The sequence below is a fragment of the Syngnathus acus genome, chromosome 15, assembly GCF_901709675.1.
Source record: "Syngnathus acus chromosome 15, fSynAcu1.2, whole genome shotgun sequence".
NCBI classification, from domain to species: domain Eukaryota; kingdom Metazoa; phylum Chordata; class Actinopteri; order Syngnathiformes; family Syngnathidae; genus Syngnathus; species Syngnathus acus.
In genome coordinates this window covers 4,200,686-4,225,422 of record NC_051100.1, presented here as the reverse complement: position 1 = coordinate 4,225,422, position 24,737 = coordinate 4,200,686, and the positions used below count along the sequence as shown (strand labels likewise).

Genomic DNA, 24,737 nt, shown 5'->3' with positions numbered 1-24,737 from the left:
CCCAGGGGGGCACGAGAGGCAGCGAAGGGGCTCCCAACACTTAAGAGGAAACATCTCCATATGATAGCGGAATGATTGCATGAAAAAAAAAAAAAAAAACGGCGTTCTTGTGATGTGGTATTACGCAAAAGGACGGCGTGTTGGTTTTTTTGTAGGCTTTTTGCCAGTCAGCCAAGTTAGTGGTGCTACATCACTAGCATACAAAAAGTCCAACATATTTTTCCCATAGAAAATGATGAAACTAGAGATACTTTACTAAAAACTTTACTATCCGTAAAAATAAAAAAATAGGACATTGTCTTATCCAAGAAAGTTTTTTTTGATTGGTCGAAATTTAAAAACCGCTACAGAACACGCCCTCAAGGTTCTTGGCGCTCTTGAAAATTCTACCTTCTTTAGGATCGATGAACTACACCAGCGCTCAATTTTGGTCTAAGTGTCCTCCAGAGTGTCTTGTAGCGCTTTGCATCTCGTCTTGTCATTCAGATTAAGCGTGGACTTCAGAAGCATATTTTCCCTTTGAAATGTTGCTCTAATTTCAAATTGTACGACTTTGGGGACGTTCCACTCGGGCACTTGCACACTCTGGGCCTAATAAAGATTACACCGAGGTCAGCACGTCACTAATCCCTGACGTTATTAGTCAAAACAAAGCCCACAGCTTTACGCCATGCACCTCGTCATGCATGCGCATGAGGTCCGAACATAATATGCTGTGACTTCAAGCATACAATGAGAAGAGAAAATAAATATGTGAGGAGCAGCAAAGGGCTGGGCAAGGCGAGGGAGGGGTCGTGGATCGGACCAGGCTGCCACAGACCGATGTCATCACCGCCCCCCCACTCCTCCTCAACGGGCAAAAGGGCTCAATGATTACGGAGGCTCAGCTTCCCTCTAAGAAAGCAAACCGGAGCTGCAGTCCAAACAAGAGTGAGCCGGCAGCCAGAGAACGCTGACTGCTGCACCAGGCGGCTCGGGTTCACCCGCCGCCTCCGACCCGGCTGGCCCCCGGGCCCGCATTAGTCCCCCGGCCCAGCCTCTCTAGGACAAACAAACAAGCAGCACTTACGGGGAGGCGGCCAGGCGGGCCGAGCCGGTGCCACCAGCACTGTATTGGGGGGAATTTGACCCAATTGGATTTGCTTTATCACCCCTTATAATGACTCCCAGCCTGGCTGGTTCCAAAAAAACAACAACTCGCCATTCTGACTTTGGCCCGAAAAGGGTTTACACCCCCCCCCCCCCCCCCCACCCCCTAAAAACAGATGGAGAGGCATCTCAAAAATGTTCTCTGCCTCTGGGGACATGTGGTTTTCCCCATCATTATATAACTGTAAACTCCTGGATGTCAGAGATTGGGGATAATAACTTTCAGATGTCGGCGCCGGGACCTGCTGGATGGGAACAGTTACTTGGCGGAGGGGAGGAAGTCCGAGAGATTAGGACTAAGATGTGACAGGAATAAAAGTGGATCTGGACTGGAAGTGAGCGGGGTCGCCTCAGTCCGTTCCAGCGCCGCTAACGGGGACTGGCTGGGTGGCAGGCAGGCAGGCAGGCAGGCAGGAAGGCGTCATTACGTTTGCTCGTCAACTTGGTGGATGACAGCTTTAGCGAGGGGGGCTCGCTAATTCCCCTCCCGTAAATGAGTCCTTATACAAGTGTCATCCTGTAAAAGCGTTTTTTATTGCTCGGTCTCACACGGCGGGCTCGCATCATCGCTCACGGTTCAAGGTTTGCTCACTCGCTCTCGTCACCCCCGCCGCCACCTTGTCGAATGAAATGACACATTTCCTTTCCTTTCGCTATTTCAACACCACGACTCGGCTGTAAAAACCAGTTTTTTCCTCTTCTTTTTCATTTCTCCTCCCCCTTCCTTTTTTTTTTTTGCTTTAAAGCATCGACCGCAATGCTGAACAAGCAGAGGAGGGTTTTTTATTGTAAATCAATAGTGATCGATTTGCAGCCTGGGTGTTGAATATGGATCAATATCACACCGGGCTGTGGAGGAGATCTGATTTCAATTGGCAAGAGAAGCCCGCAGCAGGTTTCCATCAAGCGGTAATTCAAGACATGGGAACATAAGTCAGATGGATTGATATAGACTAGCCAAGACCTTTCTTGCCACTGAACCAGCACAAGGAAATTTCTGTCATATATCATTAACGCAGTTTGTGGTCGGCAGTTAAAAAAAAAAAAAAAAGAAGGGGGAGGGGGTCGGTGCTGTGCGGAACACCCCGGTGACCCTCTGTGCAGAGCAATGGTCAAACGCTGTGAAAACACACCATTAATAGCATCGATGTAATGCTTCGAAGCCGAGATGCACGGCGGAAGATGTCCCGTGGCGAGAACTAAGCCATGTGAAAATATTTAGCTTGAATTTTATTTTCAACCTTTTGTTCTAATTCAGCTTCATTCATCATTTGCTTGTGATTTGTGAGTGCAGATGGGGAGGGAGCTGTGGTTACCGTTCCAAACGACAGCCTTGTAAACCAATCAAAACACGGCCATAGTTAGAAATAACTTGTCACTTGTAATAAATGACACCGGTTCAGGGCTCTTTCCGCCGGGACCTCTGCTCCGATACATCCCGGGAGCCCCTGGGGGCCCCGGGCGGAGCAGCCGGCGGACCAGCTCGTTTCCCCGAGGTAACTGATGACCCTCTCGCTGAATAGCCCCCCACACACACGCACACACAATCGCATGTCCCGTGACCTCACGCCGGCAGGAGCATGTCCGATGGAATCTTACGACCGCTCGGCCTGTCCTAATCTCAACCGTGTCACACTACAAATTGCAACATTCAGAAAATGGAAATAGATGGAGCGAAGGGGAAACGGAGATGGGAGGAAGGCTTGCGCAATTTTTTGCTGTCCAATGATGACAAAAAAAAATACATGTATATTTTCTATAAATATTTTTGATGGAATTTATTTGTTCCTCATCTGCATGACAGTTTTTGGGGTGTAATTAGAAATAGCCAAATTTTTAAACACTGTTTAGAGTGGAGAAAAAAAAGCCCAAGTGCATCAATAAAAAAAAAATTCTACTTGTTTTTTTATTTTTTTAAGCAATATGAATGTTAGAGTGGATATAGAAAATATTCAAATGATAATTGTGGGATGCACACCAAAAAAATCTAAAGAAAAACAAATTTTAACCCCATTTAAAAGGAACCAGACAGCTACAACTGCACTTTTTCCACAACTTAGTTTTCATTTTTCATCCTGGCCTGACTTCTTTACCGACTTGTCGGCTTGTTTTCATAAAATATTGTACATCATCTTGTTAACAAACCACAACACACTAAAAAATCAGAAAGAGGAAATAAACGCATGGGAGAAAGTGGGTAGTGGGAGGGGGGGGGGGTCTGTGGGTGGGTTAGAGGTTCTCATTGACAAGCAACCCCCTCCTTATCCCCCCTCAAGAAAAATACTTGAGGAAAGAACAGGTCGGGAGATCCCGGCGAGGAATCGCATCTCGGTGAACATATTGATTTGATTTACAAAACCTCCAGTCTAATGCGAAACAAATGGCATGGGCGTGAACTGGTACTTAACCATAAAACCCCAGCATTACTCCGCCTCCCATGAAATACCACATATATCCCTCAACTCGGCCCGATCCGTTGTTTTACGGCCAGATACGACTGAGGTTGACCCAACAGTTTGTTTGACAATTAAGGGAAACCTAATAGGGACAGAATGGGAGCGAGAACACGCCAAGGAAAGGAGAAGGAAAAAAAAAAAACATGGGGGGAAAAACAAAAACAGCGGTGGCTCTTTACAGACTCTGTTTGGCAAAGCGTCATTAATGCTTCAGGCCACCAAACGACATCGCCGTCAATTATACAGCAGCGCTAAATATTTGAGGAAGAGTGACATGTTTTATTTACTCCGGCTTTAATTTCAATAATGTACCATTTCCAGTCGAGTCGACTCGCTTGAGAGGGGGAAGGAGTCTTTTATCGGTTGTTTTCTGTCATAATATCCCAATAAATCACTCGCCCTCGCTGAGAAAGCCGCACAAGCGCAACAACGAGACGGCGGATGCAAGTTTTAACAAGCAGCTATGAGAACTCGCGCATCGTGTTGGCAGGAATTGCGCTCTGTGCATTGAGAGGTGGCGGAAAATGTCACCAAATGGCTGACAGGAGTCAAAACAAACAGACATATGGCTACGTAGCTACGTAGCGCCACAACGCCACTCGTGCGTGCGTCTGTCAGTGCATTGGAATGTTTTGATGTTCCATAAAAACAGACATGAATAATGAAATATGATTATATAAGAATATATCAAAAATAATGACATGGTACTCTGTTCCTCAGTCTAGCACAGGTTATGCAGTAGGGCTGCAACTCACGATTGTTTTTATCGATTCATATGTCGATTGTTTTGTGGATTTATTGATTATTAAGAATTTAAAAAAATCCGTCCCTTTTGCAAAAATAAAAAAAAAATAGGCAAAAATGTTGCTTGTTTTCGAAAGTAAATTCAGATCTTTTATTTTTATTCAACACAAAGTCTGGTTTTAATGGAGGACGGCAGAAATTGGAGAATATTCACTCTTGAGAAGCTGAATTGTAAATTTTTGAATTAAAAAAAGCTATCTAAGCTATTCATCTATTTTCAATTATCTTTAAAAATGAAACGATAATGTCATTGCAACAACTCCAGATACTTTTTTGTCATAGATAGACACGGCCCCCTTTTTTTACGTTTTTTTTCACACCCTCGCACTAGCAAAAACCTCCTTGGTGGAGGTAATAAGTCGCTCTAAGCCTTTCTTATTCCCCTCATGCAACGCGTGTTGCTCTTGGCGCCGGCGTCCGTCCCATCAGCCCAACTCTGGCCTTGTTTCTGTCAGCAGCGAAAGCCAGGGAAGGAAGGAAGAGAAAGAACGAAGGGGGAAGAGAAAGAACGAAGGGGAAAGAGAAGTGGGTGGCGAGTTGGGGAGGGGGGAGAGGGGGGGTTGTCTCCATGGACAGATGGACTGCTCTTTCTCAACACATGTGGAACCATGTTTCGTCTTTCACTGCCATCAAGCCGAACCGTGGCTGTGTTGGCCCGCGTGCGCACCTCGCTCGCTTCTCTTTAGCGCACGTGCACGCGCGCACACGCAAACATTCCTTGTGCGCACACATGTTAAAGTCATCACCCCTGCTCAGCGCTAGTAAAACACAACACCCCCGGCTCCTCTGCTGTTGTCAAGTCTTGCCATTAGCTGATGCCACTGGGGAACGCTACCCCGGTGAGGTGGGCGTCCCCGGGGAACGCCAGGCACCGCGTTTACGTGCAACCGCCACTCATGCGAACCCAAACATGTGAGCGTAATTTGGAAGGAGAAGAAGAAGAGGAGGAAGAGAAAGAAAAAAAAAATCCTTTCACGCCGTGCGTCTTTTGTGCGCGTCTTGACATTTACAAACTGCGATAAAACTGACACGAGGGAGGAGGGAATAGAAAACAGGGCGAGGATAATTTGAGGTAATGTTTTGCTTAGCGAAACACTATTACCCAATCCCGCGTGTTGGAGCGCTGGGACGGAGGTTCTGGCTCGCGGAGAGAAAGAGAGAGAGAGTGAAAAGGGTCTGGGTTTCATTTTTCGCCGAACGGCGAGCCAACGGCTGCGCGCCAAGTACAGCTTTTCGCTCTCAACACTTCCTGCACTCTCTGCTCTGGCACGGGAGGAGACGAGCTTCGCTCCAACGTCACGCCGACCTCGGCGGCCCTGCCCGTCTCAGCGCTTGGCCTGCGTTTCCCTATTTTTTTTTTTCCTGACGATTTACTGTGTTGCCCTAGCAAAAGGAGAGCCACGCCGAGAGAACAGTAAAACTGCTGTCAGCCACAGCTCACACCCAGACACTCACACACACCCGCTGACGTCACACCAATCCCGTTAGGCCCCGCCTTTTATAGGGATAGGCTGATAATCAGCCTTATTTTACTTATCGGGTAAGCTGCCGATACTTCCTTGGCATTTGTCGAATCATCATCTGTGTTTGAGTCTTTTGTCATATATTTCACGTATCAAAAGCACTTAAGTATCGGTACTCGATATCGGTGGATGATCAAAGGTTTTGTATTCAAATATGAAATATTTGGATATTAAAAAATTGAATTCGACGTGACACCCGGCGGGGCGAGTTCATTAGTGCCCGCAGGTGTGTAAATATAGAAAGAAAGCACCTGCCGCAATCCCCGACAACACTGACCCCTTCCTCTTTTATGATTTTCATTAAGGAGGCAGCAGATTATCACCGGCGACTGAGTGCCATCTTAATTGCCTCCGTGCAGATGCGGTGCAAAAAAAAAAAAAAAAAGTCATTTAGGCGCTTCATAAACAGAGCGGTCGACGCAGGTTATCAAGACGCCCGCCGCAAACACGCCCTCCTCTCCATCGCGCAATTAAAATGGTTTTAGAAATCCTCTTTTGACAGAGCCAAAAATGTAAATGACATTAACGGAGACAATGAATTTAATTTTGTTTAATGTCCCCTTTCGCTGATTCTCATTTACATCACATTTCCACATAAAGGCCTGACCTTATAAATACTGGCATTTGTTCAGCTTTTGGAAGGTAATCACACTTTTGCAAAAAAACAGATGGGGAGCACGCAAATTTACCCAGATTTCTGTCTGCGCGATGCTGACGGTAAAGTGTGTGTGGGGGGGGGGGGGTCGAGGCGTCCGAGGGCTGCCACCTTTTGTTTCTGGTAAACAACTTGACAACAAGTCAAGTGCACTCTGGGAAATGACCTCGTAGGTGTTACGCAAATGAACGAGAATGCAAAGTCATTTGGAAAATACAGGCCGGCTAATGAGAGACATGACGATGTGTGTGTGTGTGTGTGTGGGGGGGGGCCTAAGCAAAATGTACATTAGGCCAAAATGTAATTGCATTAACACAAGAACAGGTGTGCTGAGGCCTTTATAAATGAGCTAAATGAATAAAAGCCTCCCGCAGCACGCCCGCAAGCTCGTTGCTGTGTGCGTGTGCTGACCAAAAAGAAGACAAGGGGAGAAAATAACAAGTCAATGTCATGAATTATTCAACGGCTGGGCTGCTCTCCAGAGGTCGTTGCTCTTTGACCTTTTGTGACAGGAAGTGAAAGGGAGTGCCTCGACGGCCGGAATGAAAGGAGGCGGGCGGCGTGGGTTTGGATCCGGGGTGGGTCAGTATACGCGGATGCTAACATCATCTGGATTCCCCCAAGAAGACTCACACATGTGCCTGCGTGTGTGTGTGTTTGCGTGCATGTGTGTGTGTGTGTATATATATATTTTTTTTTTTAACACACATGCACACGTTGTGCAAGTCCTCCTTATCAGTAGGTGGCGCTATACTGCGGCATAAGTGAATTATCTGGTGCAGAAAGAAAGGTCTTTGTTCACAATAAAAAAAAATATATAAACACAATAACAGCCACTCATTTTTATTATGTGTAGATAGAGACCAATGAATAATACGCTGTCGCCCCAGTAAAAAGAATTTGTTGGCTCCGCCCCCCTCTTCTGAGCGCATATTTCTTGAGTCAAAGGTGAACTTTGAACCCGGACGCCGGGAATGAGTCATTTTCTCTCGTCTTTCAGCGGCCCGCTGTTGTCTTATTACAAAATCCATGCGTGAGCCACAACAACGTGTCTAATCTTTCACACGCGAGGAGACAAAGTCAATATGCGAGCGAGCGAGGACGGCTAGCAAGCGCGCCCCAGTCGCGGCAAATTGAGTTATGCGCGCCATGCTCGGCGCGCACTGTAGACTGGCGACGCATCTAATCACATATTGGCTATCTCATCACTATCATTCTAAAGACTCAAATTACCCACTGAATAAAGCGACACCCCCACATACTTTAAGGCACCATTAACTTAGAAATGTGACATCTGCGGGGATCTGCTAAATCCGCGCACGATTATTACCCAACTGTGTTCGTGGACGGAATCATTTGGAAAAATAATCTAATTGCGCCAGTCCCCCCAATATTGCGATTGTGATTTAATATGTGATTTTTTTGCAAGGTCACCTCATTTGTTCTGTTTTTTTACCAAATTCAATTAAAAAAAACATTACACTGATTTGACTTCGCTAACAAAAATGAGTCGTTCATTCCACGCTAGCGCCAAGACTTGAGTGTTTGATTTTTTTTTTTTTTCGCAAGAAAATGAGGGCACGATCGAAACGGCTCATTTCGCAGAGCACCGACGCTCCCCGAAGACATAAAAAGTCACAAATCCACCCAAAACGCAACTTCCCTTCATGTGAAAACGCGTCTGAATAATGCAAAAGCATCAAATTTAACTGTTGAAATATTTAAAGAGCAAGCAGTGCTGAAACTATGGGACAGCTGTTGGCTCTCTATATCGCAGCAACCTTTTTTTTTTTTTTTTTTTAAAAAAGAGAATCCTTCCTCTTGTGTTTAAAAAAAATAATAATATTAGTACTCCAAGGGAAAATAGGGTAAACAGATGTCTGGCCTGACCGCAGGAAAATAGGACACATTTGGAATGATAAGTTTCCCAAACTCTGTCGGACATGCCAGATCCATGGGAACGCCAGTTAATGTCTCGCTCGATGCCAGCTAGCAGCACACGCCTCCCCTTCCCTTTCCCCTCCCCTCCGCCCCCGCGTTACCATCTGGGAAAATGTTACAGTGCGTGAACGCCATCAATGATACAGTCCAAGGAGCCTGTTCTCACGAGAATTTACTCAGATTTTGTACGGGGGGGAAGACGAAAAAAAAGCAAGCCACTGAAGAGAAAAGTGACATTTTCTGGGTTATCCGCAAACATGGGACTAATGGGTTCCAACTTCAACCTCCAAACCACAAAATGAATGGCAATGTTAGTTGGATTTTGCTCGGCCCCTCCCCCACGGACGAAATCAAAGCGAGCGAACCACCTGACTGCATATACACGTCAATTAGGAGTAAAGTGACATTTTCTGGATGACTAGCAGACCCCAAACTTTTTTTATGGCTCGTATGTTCTTATTGTAACCCCCTAATTGCTTAGAACTACAATTACACAGCGTATAAATATTATGATTTTCTACCAAAAAAAAAAGGATATACATACTAAAATCTCGGACAAAAATTGTCTCTACTTTGTAGAGTATCGACATTTTCTGAATGACTTGCAGACCCCTCAAATATTTTTATGACTGGAACAGATGTGGCCTGATTCTAACCCCTTTACTATAATAAAACTATAAATATGACACCATTAGTAGTGAGATGTTGTATGAAAAGTAATGCTGTTTAATTAGGAGAAAGAAAATGGACATTTTCTGAATGACTAGCAGACGCCCAAATATTTTTATGAGTCACGTTATGGAACAGATGTGCCCTGACTCCAACCCAGTAACTCCATATAACTATAAACATGACATCATAATTTAAGTTGGAATAGTAACTTTAAAAAATATACATTACTAACTTGTATGGCAACAATGTTGGTTAGCATAACAAAGCAAGCAAGTTGTTTGCGTTGAAGCAGTTTTGTGAGTTTTTTTAACGTGTATTTCTTTGTTGTGAAATGCAAATTTCACAATAGCAAAACTTAAAATGTTTTGTTGAATTAGCCAACTTAACATTCTATCAAAGTTTAAACCCTTCCATTTTAAGTGTTTAGTGTAAATAGTAGGATTGTGTACAAAAAGTAACTAAACAACACTGCCCTACTTTTAACCTCTGACCCACTTAAATGATCAGTTGATTAAAAAAAAATATCCTTGCAACAAAAAAATGTATTTCATTTATTAATATGTGAATTCCAACACCCAATACAACTTTTTTTTTTAAATGTCCCTAAAAGAAAATAATTTGTATGAAAAAGTAACACGCTACATTTAATTGAAAACTTTATAGTTTCCTGTGTTGCTTGCATAAATCAATTCTAACTCAAAGGAAAAGCTGGATTTTGTGCAAAATGTCTGGACTGAAGGCGTCTTTGTGGCAAAGTCTCATTTCCTCATGTCACAGCCACCATGTATGTGGCAACCATTGTTTCTCGGGGCCTTGGAATTTAATGGCCGTCCCGTTTTTGGAAAATCGTCCAGTTCAAACTCAGTTCAGGTGCAACTTAACTGTACCCCCGTCCCCCTCTCCATTTAAATTCCCAGCGGAGCTGTTGTGTTTCCAAAGGTTGGGTTTCCACACTGTAATTGTACGCAGACGCGGTTGATTCAGGCTCTCGGACCTCGGCGGCTGAACCTTGCGTCAGTCAAGTGGATTGGAAGTAATCAGGCGGCCCGCTGGCTCGCTCGCGCAGGTGCCTCGTAATGACGTGCGTGCGAGGGCGACACATGTAACACAAACGGCAGTAAAACACGCCAGTTTGGACCAGCCGCGGCGAATAATTTAACACACCGGCGTAAAAAGGACAAGAAGGGGGAGGGGGGAATAACCCGGTCCCGCTTGGGCTGTTTTTTTTTTTTTTTAAATAGTGAGGCTCCCCCAGTCACTGGGAACCTGCGAGGGTCCGCGAGGGCGCACTGACAGTCTCATAGTTACGACATGGAGACAATGGGAGGGTCTAATGAGGAACATATGCTTTTGTGTTTCAACAGAGCCGCTCATTGTGCCAGGAAAGGGATACTCCACTCCCATTCAGAGCGGCCACAATGAAAACCCGAGCCCTTCCCTGAGCCGGTCTAGCTTACAATACCCCCCGCCCCCTCTCTCTCTCTCTTCCACTCCCTCCTATTCCTTTTCTCTTCCCAGCCCTTCTCCTTGCTTGACTTTTAATTCTTCCTCCTCCCCTCGCGTTCATCCCGCTCGCCTTGTACTTAAGTTACACGTTTTGTCCGTCCGATTGCGGAACAATGCGCGTGCGAAACTCTTGAATGACACCGAGGCGACATGAAAGCGCCGTGGCCCGCTTTTTTGCATGCAGCATCCCCTCCGTCTGTGTCCTTGTATGTGAGTGTGTGTGTGTGAGTTTGCCCTGCAGACAGCAGTAGCTGCGGTAATCCATCCAGGCTCCCAGGGCAGCCGGCTCCTACTTCCCCATGCATGAGAAGCGGCTGGAGTGGAGTGGCAGCAACAACTGCTCAGCCCGATTTGATTACTAATAAGAGAGTTGTCCCCTCTGTCAGATAGCAGGCATTCGCCGCTAAGCAAACAGTGATTCCGCCTAGTCAAACATTAGCATTGCTGTCTCTCCCTACGACGTGGTGAGAGTTACATTCGGATGCCCCCTCGCAGCCTTCCCCTCCCCTCGCCCTGCCTCACCTCCTCAAGCCGCGTAAAATGCATTCAGCATGACTTGTAAATGGATTTGAGTATTAAAAGAAGTAATTGCCAGCGTAAAATGTACAGACAATACAATATGTATTGCAGTGTCATGTGTCTTTAAGAGGCGGGACCTAGACGGGTGGCGGGAGTGTCTGGGTGAGAGCAGTGGCTGACAGCAGTTTAAGTCCTTGAAAAATAGGACATCTGTATTGTTGCTTTTTTTTTGCATGTTCTGTTTTGGTTTTGTTGCAGCGTGAAAATCTGACTGAATATCTGATGTTTGCCATTTTTTGGGGCGTGTTCAAACCGTTCAAGACGGAAAGATTCAACCTGACCAAGTATTCATGTCATTGCCGTCTCATTCCAGAAATTTCCCGCCTTCGCCGGACATTGGAAAGATGTCGCGACTACGCTTCTGCCTCGAGACAAGACGAGATAAAACAACATCCAGTTGCTACCAATTCACTTACAGTGGACGTACATGACCCGTTGGCGGCAGTCATGCGCCCAGTAGACACCACAGTTGAAGACCACAGAAGCACAAGACACGAGGTACTGTTTTGTACTCAACGTGATCCGGCTTTGTCGGGCAGAAATTATTGCAGTGTGTTTACAGTACAATACTATTGAGTGCAATTTGTTTTACAAAAAAAAAATGAATTTGGTTTTGGAATATCTCAAGGCACCACTGTTCAGCTTTAGAAAAATTTGAAATAAAATAATGGAACAAAATAATCCATCTCTTTCTACGACATGCTGAAAGTTACATTGAGATGCCCCCCCCCCCCCACACACACACACACACCTCTTCCCAGCCTCCCCTCCTTAACGTGCCCAAGACATATTATTCAGCATGACTTATCCACGGCGGGGGGAGCGACGCGTTTGTTCGCCCACTTTGGATGGGAAAAGGGAAGGTCACAGATATGCGGCGGCTCCCCTCCAGGTGCGAGCAGATACACAGGAGCGCAGACCTCCCCCAAGGTGAAGGGAGAAAAAAAAATTTCCATCATATTTTACACCTGCTGCTAAGATTCGGAAAAAGGGCCTGTACAGTACGATACTGTGCAAAAGTCTAAACGTGAATCTATTTTAGCAATTGGGAGTCATTTTATACAACTTTTTTTCCACAATACAAATCATCAAATCGCTGGCAAACAAAAAAAGCTGCTTGGTGGAGGTGTAACGTCTGACGGCGTGATAAACAAAAGGGGGTGCATCAGCCAAATAAACACCAAGTTGCCCGAGCTAATTAGGTGTATTCCCAGCGTGATCCTCTAGTGATTGAACCACCTGCGACTAAACAACCCCCGCCACCATCCAGGTGGTTGACCGCCCCCTCGGCACACAGGTAGCTGGGAAAGACCCCCCCTCAGCCACTCCCACGCCTCCCCCCCGCTCAGAAGATGCGAGTCGGCCCGAGCCGGCGCCGTCTGGCAGCGCCGAGGGAGGGGAAGGACGCTCGTTTGTTCGCCGGCTCGCATCCCCTCGGCCGTTTTGTCGCTCGTTTGACTCCCCCCCCCCCCCCTCCCCATCCACCCTAACGAGAGAAGGCAAGCTGGGGGTCCTACCTGTCGATGATCACCGGGTCTGACGGGGTCTCGTTTCTGTTCCCGCAGCTTTTCTTGTCGCAGCATCGGCTGTCGGGACACACACGGGACGGGTCAGAATCATCCAGAAACAAAATCGAAACAAAACAGAAAATCTTTGCAAATGTTCAAATTGGCAATTGATGAGCTATTTTTAGAACAGGCCAGCAAGCTACTTGTGTGGTCCTCTGGGCCAACACGTTTGCTGGATCTCTGTGTGAAAAGGGCTGTCAAGAAATTGAGGGAAATCTAAACGGATACATATTTTAAAAAAATATTATTTTTTTTTAACTTCCCTGAAATTACATAATTGGCTAACATGTAAGACTACATTTTGTCCAAGGGTGTGATGTAACATCTCATTCTTCCCGTCTTGTGTCGAAAGAAATTATACAGATGTCATTGGGGCAAGTTAAAAAAAAAAAAAGATTCAAAAATGAATATTTATGTTTTTTTCAAAATGATCCTGGCCGACTCTCGTTGACTCACTTGCCCCAAAGTCTTTTTGTCCCACTTGCTCAGCAACAGCGCTGAAAACACAAAAGCTCCCCAAGCCCAGCGTGCGTTTATCGAGTGGCGACCACGCATGTGGCTAGCTTGACTGCTTGCATTGATGCTGATAGATAAAAAAAAAAAATGTGGAAAAACAACATGTTGTGTTGTTTGGCTTATAGCGTTGCAGGGGAGGGGATGCACGGGGGTGGGAGGGGGGCGGAGGCAGGGGAGTCACTTTTCACAGCTTCAGCTTTTGTTTACCTCTAATTGCCAAGCTGCTATTTCTGAGGGAGATGCAAGGTGCCACCCTCAACCAATATTTCTGCGAGGCATTTATCAATTATGGCCTCAAAAGCACTAATCTATCTTCCACCACATGTTTCAGACGCACCCCCCTCATAACCCCCCCTCCGTTCTACCACGCCAATCCAGAGCTTGCAGCTAGCTGACTCTCACATCCTTTGATTTGAACATGAATTAGGAAAGGGAAAAAAAAAACTGAAATAAACAAATTCATCATCCGGGCTTGCATTTGAAATGAAAACTCTTGAGAATAAGATTGATTTACGCCATATGGTGCAGGAAACCAAACAAAGATTTGTGCAAAGATACTGTCGGTCGAGCTCGCTCAGCTTGGGGGGAAAATTAAAAAAAAAAAAAAAAAAAAACATGTCTGATTTACAGCAGCAATAATCATGCTAACGCGTCATTTCAAGAGACCAAATTTTTTTTTAAAAGGGATCTATGACTTGGGGGAAAAAAAAGACAGAGTGATATAGGTTACCACACTCTTATCTTTTTAAAGTTGTATTAACACTTTTTAGGTGACGAAAAGATTTTTTAAGGATTGGCCACTTAGTTTAAATGACACAAAAACTGCATGTACTATAATGATCTAACAAAATATTCCACAAAGATTGTTCAACGCAATGCAAATTGTGCTCAATCATCTTTCTAAAGGCGCATTTTGTATCTGGGTGTTTTTTTGTTTGAGTTTTTTTTGTGCAGGTGTGCCTTAATTATCATTCGCTGATCTAACGTTTAATAGCTTCTCCCAAATATTCTCAACAACTCACAGAAAGACTCACTACACTTCAACAGCCACAATCAACAACCCATAGCTGTCAATCAAAAGTGAGCGTTCATATTGTGTGTATGAACGTACATGATTGGATACAACCATGCACTTCAAACTCCGATTATAAACATAATATACTTCCAACCTTTGTTGGTCAAAAGGCACCTTTGTAAACTCCATCGGTGCATTCTGCATATACTTCACCAGCCCGCGGCATTGCCGGGCATGTAGTTATTAATAGCGATAATTATGGCCGGCCAAAATATTAGGAACAGCTCTCAGCATGAATCGATACACGTCAAAAACAAGTCTCAGCGAGCTACAGAGACATGCTGTGTTGGGAAATTAAGTCAAGATGACGTCAATGTAAATTTACCAATAATGGATAAATAATATGCGTCATAAGAGGCAGCCAAAATATTAGGAACCGCTCTCAGCATAATTCGATTCATCTTTACAACAGTGATGAACATATTTGTTACACGGAGGGTTCATCTAAAGTCAGTCACAATAATGATATAGCGGTGCAAGTCATAATATTAGGAACAGCTCTCGGTGTCTCGTGCGTTAACACTTTGACAACATTGCAAAGTGAAATAATTGACAAATTCCTCAATGAAGTGACACTCAAAAGGGTGCACGATTACACTTTAAAGGCTATTTGAGGCTGTTTGTAATAGTAATCTCACTACTCTAACAAAATCGAGCACTGTAACGTTAATAAAAACATTTATATCAGTCACAGTGGGCAGCCAAAATATTAGGAACAGCCTCTTCTACAAACTAGGACAAACTACAATAAGAAGAAACAGTCATGATTATAAAAGTAATCAGTTACTATTCTGGATGAGATTACTGGCCATACAGTAAATACAGGAACAAGCAAAATATTAGCAACAGCTCTCAGCATGATGCAATGCATTTGTGCAAGTATTGCAAAATACAGTGATGAACAGTCAACTAATTATTTTCAATATTACAGCTGCCCTCGTATTGATTTGATCAATTCAAAGAAAGCTAAATATTAAAAACAGCTGTCGTTTCTATTACCCATACAAATGACTAGTATCAAATAATCTACTACTCTCATTACAGGTCATGCATCTTATTTCAAAGAGCAAAATATTAGGAACAACTCTCAGTATGACGCGGTGCACATTTGAGCACGTGTGTCGTTCCTAATGCGGTGTCCACGCCGGATATTCCGAGTGTGACAAAACAAAGTGATGGATGCGCGTGCAAATTGAGTGTGAGTGATGGGTTTGAGCTACAAGGGGTGGGGGGGGGGCATAAAAAGAGCGTATGATGCATGCGCTTTTCAATTGAAACGATGCAACAATAATAATAAAAAGAGGAGGTGGGGGGGGGGGTCAAGCAACGAGTATCTGAATTCAGTGCTTGCAATCGCTAGCAGGGAGGGCGGGGGGGGGAGTAGGGGGGGTTCGCGACAATAACAACAAAAGGCGTTTGGGTATCGGTGACAGCGCCTGAATGGCAGCGCAACGTGAGAGGCAAAAATGCGTGCGCAAACCGCTAAAAGGCTCGCTAAACATCGCTGACAGCTCACATCAAGTGGAGCACACTCCAAAAAAAGAAAGAGGAACAATTTCAACCAGCGTTGAAAAACTTGGCGCCCACTCTTTGGTGATACATGTTGAGTCACACGTCACGGAGGAAGAGATTTGAAAGATTAAATATGAAAGAAAAGCAAAAGTGGCATATAGTCTTACCTGCACATGATTTCGTGGGTCAGAAGAACTCTGCACATTTCCGGATTCTTGTCTTGGCCCTCGTAAATTATGGCCTTTGGAAATGAAAATTGACATTTGAACATTAGAAAGACGGCAGGAACGAATCAATATGAACACACTTTTTTTTTTTATATATATATTAATTCTGAATGAAATTATTTCTGGCATCTCAACACACATTTTACAATGACAAATTTTGTAATACTATTTCAATTATATTAATACTGTATCAGTTTATCACATCATTTATTTTTTTTGTGTTCCGTCACTTTTTTTAATCTTATTGATGAAATTCCAAATACTAATAATTCCAATGTGTATTGTTTTCCCTCCCATTTAATCCACTTAAGACGGACAGACTGACAGGGGTGTGTGTGTGTGTTGGGGGGGTGCATTTTCGCTCCAATAGAAGTGTCATCAATATGCTTATAATCTGGGGATATTTGGGGGAAAGTGTTAATGGGCAATCTGTTGTTTATTTTTTGAGCCGCTAACAATGATCTTTTCTGTGGATAAAACGCGCGCGGCGGCGGCGGCTGTCTGGCGGTGTACGCTCGAGTAATTTTTGAGCATTGGCTGAAACAGATGGCGTGGAGCGATCACTTCTGCCGCCCTCCCTCACTCCTCCTCCCCCTCTTCCTCATCATCCTCACCATCCTCCTCATCCTCCCGTTTCTAAGGAGACTCACCTATTATCCAACGGACTGCGCCCTTTTAAAATTTAAAAGGAAATCAATCCAATAGATTTAAAAAAAAAAAAAAAAAAAAAACATTAGCGAGCGTTAATTCGCGTCACGTGTTTTGCGACTAAATTGTTTGTAATTTGGTGGCGAATTGTGACATCGCGACTGATTATTATTTTAAATTTTATTTTGAACATTTTTCCCTTCTCCCTATTGCTTTTGATTGATGTGGCCATTTTGCAGCCGAGGAAACAGAAATCCATAAATTGCTTGTTCTGCGTCATTGACTCGGATCATTGGCGCGGGAATGTGTGTGCGCGTGCGAGTGTGTGTGAACGTTGGACGTCACGTCACGGCACGGCTCTATTTCTTCAATTAAAAAAAAATAATAACCAAATATCAAACAGCGTAATTTGGCTTCTCGTACGAAATGGACGGCGGGCATTTCTGCGTGTATTCGTTCTTTAAAAAATAATATATATTGAAAAAATTACAACACGAATATATGAGCTGCATTTATTTTTCCGCTTTTTTTTTTTTTTTTTTTTTTTTTTTACTGACACGGGTTTCACCTCTGAGCCCTTGCGAGAAAGGGGATCAGCAGACGTGTTTCAATTTTTAATGGTCGGACAAAGTGAGTCTATTCTCACGTTACAGCTTGTTATTATCGTTCGCTTATTATATTAGCTGTTGTTGGCGCGTTAGTTATTTTGAATTTTCTTTGGTTCTCAGCCATGCAACTTACCTGTTTCGTCATGGAATCAATTAGCCGAATGTAAAGATCCTGTTCTGTTCTGACACCTGGATGAACACAGAAAATTGATTTTAGTTCGTAAGTAATTCAATAAATATGATCATGATTACTATAAATGTCAATTCAGGTGGCATTATTATAATAATGAGTTTACTTACCGTTACTGTACAATAACTGTAGTTTGTAATGTATCCCATTGTTGGTTTTTTCACTGGTTGGCTCCTGCAAGGGGAAAAAAATCAAATAGCAATCAACAAAAATAAAAGAGTGGATAAATTGACATTTTGGAGATGGGATAAATTAGGAGGGGTGCTCTTACTTTTTCCTTCTCCACAAAGTCGACAAAAGCCGTCCTCTCGATTTCCACTGGCTGCCCCTGCCTGTCGTACAAGGCGAGCACGAAGTGGAAGAAATTGGACTTCCTGAGGTTGGACGGGGGCTGCTTCTCGTAGTGCGCCCGGGCCAGGCCGACTCCACTGCGGGGTGAACAAGGACACACGGAGGAGTGTCGTTCTGGTTCCTCAAACTTCCCATCTCGGCATTTGGAATTTTTTTGTTCGTGGAGCTTCCACGAACAAAAACAGTCCAATTGCGGAGATTCAAGTTCCAGTATGATTTCTTTTTTGGTGGTGGTGGTGGTGTCACAATGGTGATACCTTTGCGCGGCTGTGTTGGCGTCCACGACCCCGGCCGTGTGCATCCATGAGCGCACCGAGTTGAGACCGCCGAGCGGTTCCTCCTTCATGGTCGTGCCGCCCCGCGGTATCGTCTCCTGAATCCCAAACATGGAGCCTCCTGCGTGAGGTGGGAAAGATTATAAAAAATAAAATAATAAAAAATATAGGTGGCGGTGGTGGGAGTTGGGGGAATAAGGGTCCACGCCACGCGTGTTGGCTTATCCGTCCAAAAGTCCACACAGGTCCGCTCTCCCTCTTCTCTCCGTCCGCTGTGAACAATTCTCAAAAGTGCTCGAGTGGGTTAAGAGAGATATCCACACACACGCGAGCGTAAAAAAAATGCGATATTATTGTTTTTCTTTTTTTTCTTTGCGTGGAGGAATAAAAATGAATGTGTTCGTGGGTGATGCTGCTCTCAAAGTGGACACATCCCCGAAGCACCGGCGTCCAAAACCTTCAGGAGTTGACGAAAAAAAAGAGAAAGCCCCACTCAAGAAAAAGCACTCCAAACACTGCTCGCCAGTGGAAAGGTGTTCCACGCTACACGCGAGATGTGGAAGTGTCGGCGCTGGCGGAGGAGAAGAGGGGCCCCGTTGGCGTGGAGGTGGCGGCGGCGTGGCGCACGCTGGATGGGAACATGCAAAACTAAGCCCTCTTTCCCCGAGGACTGCACTCTTTCCCGGGAGCCAAAACTCTAAACCCACGGGAGAGGAGCCGTCACGGGATGACGCGGGGGAAGGGGCGGGGCTTTGACCATATACGGAGGCGTGACGCTTGCCTGTTTCCAAAGCGCCGAGCACGGAGATTTTTGCCTCGTTCACTTTTTCACCACCTTTTCCATTGTAGGCCCCTCAAAAGAGGTGAGTTTTATTTTGTTTTTTTATTATTTATTCATTTTTAAATATTTTGTTCGGCATCAAGAAAAAAAAAACATTAAAAATGAACAAATTGAAGCTCGAAAATTATGTTGAGTGCCATCATTCTGTAAAATGTCTTTTTCTGTTATGACGTCTTCTATTACATGCAAATGCTGGACAATCTGTAATAAATGATGTATATTAATAATAACGTAAGACTTTTTTTTTTTTTTTACACTTTTTTCCTCTCACGAGCTGTCTTGCATGCTCCTCGGTCCGAGCAGTTTGCTTCATTAGTGGTGAAAAGGAGGATGAGGAGTAGAAGGAGGAGGAGGAGGGCCGCCTGCTCCATCCTGAGCAATCTATCTAGCCGGTGCTGAGGGTTAATAGCTGCTGCCAAAGATAAGTGAATTATAAGCTGTTGCTTTCACCTCCGCGCAAATCTATTGCCAAATTGAGCTTTGCACATTTGCGCCACGCTAAAATCACCAAAAAAAAAAAAAACATAAAGAAAAAAAGAGCGCCTCCAAAATGATGACGATATTTTGCTTATTAAGTAGTTAACCTTCCTTTTTAAATCTGGTGCGCGTTTTTCCTCTCACTCTCTTTAAAAGGCAAATCCTCTTTAGAGATCAGATACTGTTGACTGGAGAGAAGCCGCCACACACACACACACACACGCGCGCGCGCGTACACACACAATGTGTCGGTGGAACGACGGCGTCTTTTTAAAAGCGTATTTGACAACAAATGCAGCTGGCCCCGCTCGTTGTGGACATATTAGCGGTGGAAATGAATGCAAATCTGTGTGCTGCAGCCATCTGGACGTGCAGAGACGGAGAGAGGGGCGTCAGCTGAGCCCCCTGTACTGTGGTGGTCTTCACACATAGCAAACAAAAATGAATAAAAATGTAATAATGAGCATGTTTTATTTTTTATTATTTTTAGGGGTGGTGAGAAGATGCGCCATAGGGGGGAAAAAACGCGTCGCTTTCACTAGTGTCTCCCACTCACTCTTCTATCTATTGACCTCCACTGATATCAAATCAAACTCCCAATGAGGGCTTCCGGTGTGCGCGCGTGCGTGTGCGCGCGTGCGTTTGTGTGCGTGGCGTGCGCATGCACCCCTGTGCCTTTGTGTGTGTGTGCGTGTGTTGAATTTACGGGGCGAGGCCCTTCATGATCTCCCCCAAATTTGCATGTAAATGGCCGACATCAGCCTCCGCGCGTGCCAGGGGCCAGCGGGCCTCCCAGATGTCACGGCAAAGTCAATCAGCCGGCCGCTGCCCAGCTGTCCAGCCCACTTCCACATCCACGCGCGGCCATACATTAAGATCATATATATGTTTTGGTTTTTTAATTTTTTTTTTTTACGGCACTTTTTGTTGCAGGGATCTCACCTGCTTTGTGATGTTTGCTCGGATGGTTTTTGTGCAAACATCCCAGGCTGGCTGGCTTTATTAAAGGGATCTTTTGTCGATTAATTATTAATTACATGCACGCCCACAATGCCTTGCAAATTCTTAATGATTAGAGAAGGAGCCCACGCAGCAAGCGTACATATTTCCTTGCACTTAAAACTATATTTTTGTTATAGCTCTTTGACTGGAAAGGACGTTTAAGATTCATATTATTTTTAAATAATTATTTATTTTATTACAAGCATTCGAACATTGTTATTGGCTGATTAGGATTCTAAAGACGTGATTTTTATAAAGCAATATTTCCTCTTTCCCCTCTAAGACTTTTTAGTTTCTCCAAAAAACACTTTTTTTTATTTTCCCACGTTCATTAACTAAAACACGTTTTAATTGATTCGTAATGTTCGACGCGGTTTGTACTCTACATTCGTCATATGTATTTTTCACCCAAAATATTTTGATTCAGACATTTGCATTGATTCCTAATTATTTCACCACGTTTCTTTCATTAAATGTAAGTTTTAATATCTCGATTGCGTTGCGATGATGACTTCTCACGTCTTATATCACGCAAAACATATTTTACTCATTTAATCATTCGCAATGCTGCTTTCCCCCTAAAAACATTTTTATTTTACAATGTGAATTTTAATAATTACGCTCCCGTGTTTGTTTCACCACAAACACATTTTATTACCAATAATCATTTTTTCCTGACTATAAACTATTTTTTTGTTGTTGTTCATTAAAATAAATGCGTTCACATTGAGCTCACAATTAAAACGAAAGCATCCCCAATTCCACACGCGCGAAACACATTAGAAGGAGACATAAAAAAGACAAATTATGGATTATTTTGGGCATTTTTGGGGGAGGATGGCAAAAATGTGTTCTAGCCATAAGGCGCGATGGGATCGATTTTGTTGCGCTGATAGACGGACAGCGCCCCTCTTTGGCAACACTCATTTTTCCCCCTCCCACTTCCATGAGGTGCCAAAATCTCGACGTGGATTTTTAGTGAGGGGTAAAAGCCTGTCCAAAACTGGCGTTGATTTTGCTTATTTTCATTATTATTATTATTATTATTATTGCGGCACGCCTGTTTGAAATGAGTGCTGGACAATAGATAAAAAAGCGTTATTGTGTTTAGTGAGGCCAGCACGACACACATCGGGATTAATAATTATAATACCAATAGTAATAATAACTATAATAATAATAATCATGTGTTCTGTAGTGACGTCACACTCAGTGACCAACTTAATTGTGTGCACTGGTGAGTTGTGTCAAGGGCATGAGTGTGTGTGCGTGCGCGCCATTTGCATTTCCATTCTGCTGTGGAAATGATGAGAGACTTTTTTTTTTAACCCGCGCGCGCTTTCGAGCCTCGCGGCGCAGTCTGTGGGCGAATTACATTTTAAAAGAAGGCGAGAGAAATTAAATAAGAAACCGAGACCACTTCAGGGCTATTAACATCTAAAATATCCCCTGGAAATTTCCACCGAAATACACATGACCAGAAAAAAAAAAATATACCCAGGGTGCCATCACTCTCCTGCAGACCCCTCCCTCCTCAACACCCCCCCCCCCCCCCAAACTTCCACACCAATCCAATCGTGATGGTGTCCATCAAGGCTTTGTGGAGCTATCCGGCACTGATTTAAATAAAACTTGGGTGTGTTTCTTGAGTGATGTCAAAGAGGGAGAAGGCAATAAAAAGTGATTATTCAGCCATAAGTGGAAACATATTAACTTGAAGGCCAAATGAGGAAGGTCAAAATTGAAATAATCATAAGTGGGTGGGCGGGGCTATGGTCACATCTATTGGATGTAACAAACCTCAAACGTTATCTGGAATACACAGCATCTCTCAATTTGCAATTGCAAAAAAAAAAAAAAAAAAAATGGAGGTTCGATAGTGTGTCAAAATGTTTCAAACCCAAACTAAAAACATCCAGATGTGTTTGCTCCATGAGAAGATGTGAACCTCCAGACCAAGAAGAACATGCTCAGAGCAAACATTCTTTTTCCGGATCTTCAAGGGGAGCCATTTTGAAGATGCTGACAATGTCAAGCTGATGAATTCTTGCAGGAGTGCATGAAATGAGGCTGGCAACATGCGTTATGATCTAAGGGGAAAACTTGTAGTTTGGATTTGAACTCTGTCTTGGAACTATTCTGACCTACCTTCTACGTCTTGAAAGCGAGTCAAATGGATTTATGACACTTTTTTTTTAATGATGCCTCCATGGAAAGGTTTTTGGTTGGCAAAAAAACAAAAATGTGAGACTAATGGCACAAAAACACAAGTTGTGTTTTTTATAGTGTTGGTGGGGGGCTAAAACAGTAATTTAATTTTGGCCAACTCCAAAATATACATGATTGAAATTTATGTAAACCGTGTTAGTTAACACAACAAAGCAAGCAAGTTGTTTGCTCCAAAACAATTTGCTGAGTTGATTTTACTTGTTTTTTTCTGTAGAGGGGGAATGCAAGAGACAATTAGTTATGTAAGCTTTTATATTTTGTGAAATATAGGAAAAGGAATTTTCACAAGCACAAAAATATTTTATCGAATTGCCCAATTTAAAATATAATTGAAGTTTGTTATCTTTAAAGTTTGAGTTGACTCATTTTTACACTATGAAGAGCCTTTTTTTTTTAAAATGGCATTCACGTAACAGTGAATCTATAATATTGTCTTCCTGTGTAAGAATTCATCATTCCATCTCGATACATCATTAACAGTAATGTGGTGCTATTGAACTTGCCTCCTCCTGTGTGTGTGTGTGTGTGTGTGTGTGTGTGTGTGTGTGTGTGTGTGTGTGTGTGTGTGTGTGTGTGTGTGTGTGTGTGTGTGTGTGTGTGTGTGTGTGTGTGTTTTCCGGTGATGTAGCGAGACTTCTAACACTCAGCGCCAAACGCCGAGGTGCCATTTTATTAACAGAAATGTTAATTGTGATGTCACCAGAGCAGGAGTCAAGGTGAAAACTGCGCTGGAAAAAAAAAAAGAAGACAAGTGTACGCTAAAAATAATCCAGCAGCACACAATGATCCTGCAGAGTCGTTATAGTAGCAGGGGACCTTTTTTTTTCCAAGAGGTGGAAAAAGAGGAAGTCAATGAATTGGAAAGCTACATTTTTGTTGTTGTCTTTGTTTCAACAGGCCTTGTTTTTCCCCCCACAAATTGTATAATGCTGCTCTTTGTTTTACACGCCACGTGAATTTTCTTGTCTTGAGCGAGCACACACACCAAAACACTCATAGAAAAAGTGATCATCTTTTAAAAAAAAAAAAAAAAAAGCAACGCCCTGGCGCTCACTTGGACTTGGCCTACTTTCCAGTGGGAAGGGGAGCGCCGTTCCGTTCCGGGGAGGGGCGGCCGCGGGAGAGTGCGGAGGATGTTCGTACACTCTGGGAAAGCGAGGGAGAGTGATGCGAGTCAACGTGGTCGACCTTCCCCGAGTTCCTGCTTCCTGGCCTCATTTCACGACTGATTTCCAAAAATTTGGGCCTACTTTCGACATGTCGTCTATCTCGAAGCTAACGCAGTATAAAGTCAGATAGTGACTCAAACAATTTGTAGACTCCATATTTACCGATTCTACATTCTTTGCTGGTTTCACGCTCCCAACAACCAGAGCCCTGTTTAATATAAGTGTGTTTCTTTGGCGCCATCTTGTGGCGGTTAACACATAATTACAGTCCAGGTTATAAAACAATGGAGAACAGAAATTAGATCCCAAACCACACAAACCTCTTGACCTCAAAACGTCGGTACCGTCCTTAAACTGTCGACCCCCCCCTTGGCATTCTTGTTTGACTTTGCAATTGAAAATCCTACAGAAGCTTAACGGCCGAGCTAAAAAGGCGGCCAAACTCCAGCGCGGGATTTCACTTGTCAATTCCTGTTGGATTTGAGCAGCATTAGAACGCGCGGCGCACGCCATCTGCTCTGCCTGTTGGTCGATAACACGACAGGTCTTCGCTGACGCTCGTCCAGGTCTTGAGGTGGCAGCTCGGGTTACACAACACCCGGGCCGAGAAAGGGTGGGACGGGCGGGACACGGGGAGGGGTGGGGGCGCTATGGAGTTTGACTCGACAGACTTTGGGCGAGGAGCGTCTTGATAATCTGGGGCTTGGTGTACAGCGCCTAACCAAATGTCGACATCTGCGAGGGTGCGCGCGAGGAAAAGCTCC

General features: G+C 44.0%; 2 protein-coding genes across 9 annotated transcripts in view; one reads left to right on the top strand and one right to left on the bottom strand.

Moving 5' to 3' along the window:
• Window positions 1-11,887, top strand: part of mgmt (O-6-methylguanine-DNA methyltransferase) — a 93,791-nt gene extending 81,904 nt beyond the window's left edge. The window contains exon 5 of the mRNA XM_037272704.1: window positions 11,599-11,887. Within this exon, the coding sequence (XP_037128599.1) occupies window positions 11,599-11,670 (72 nt within the window). The 3' untranslated portion in view covers window positions 11,671-11,887. The remainder of the gene's footprint in view (window positions 1-11,598) is intronic.
• Window positions 1-18,938, bottom strand: part of LOC119135231 (transcription factor COE3) — a 71,831-nt gene extending 52,893 nt beyond the window's left edge. For 4 of the 8 annotated variants that reach the window (XM_037272699.1, XM_037272700.1, XM_037272696.1 and 1 more), the window contains exons 1-6: window positions 18,238-18,937; window positions 17,901-18,057; window positions 17,740-17,803; window positions 17,573-17,628; window positions 16,124-16,197; window positions 12,803-12,871 (exon numbers count right to left, since the gene is read on the bottom strand). In XM_037272699.1, coding sequence (XP_037128594.1) covers window positions 12,803-12,871; window positions 16,124-16,197; window positions 17,573-17,628; window positions 17,740-17,803; window positions 17,901-18,057; window positions 18,238-18,368 — 551 coding nt within the window. In that variant the 5' untranslated portion in view covers window positions 18,369-18,937. Of the gene's footprint in view, window positions 1-12,802; window positions 12,872-16,123; window positions 16,198-17,572; window positions 17,629-17,739; window positions 17,804-17,900; window positions 18,058-18,237 lie in introns of all 8 variants that reach the window. The other 4 variants (XM_037272694.1, XM_037272695.1, XM_037272701.1 and 1 more) reach the window with 2 other exon arrangements.
• Between the last annotated feature and the right edge of the window lie 5,799 nt (window positions 18,939-24,737).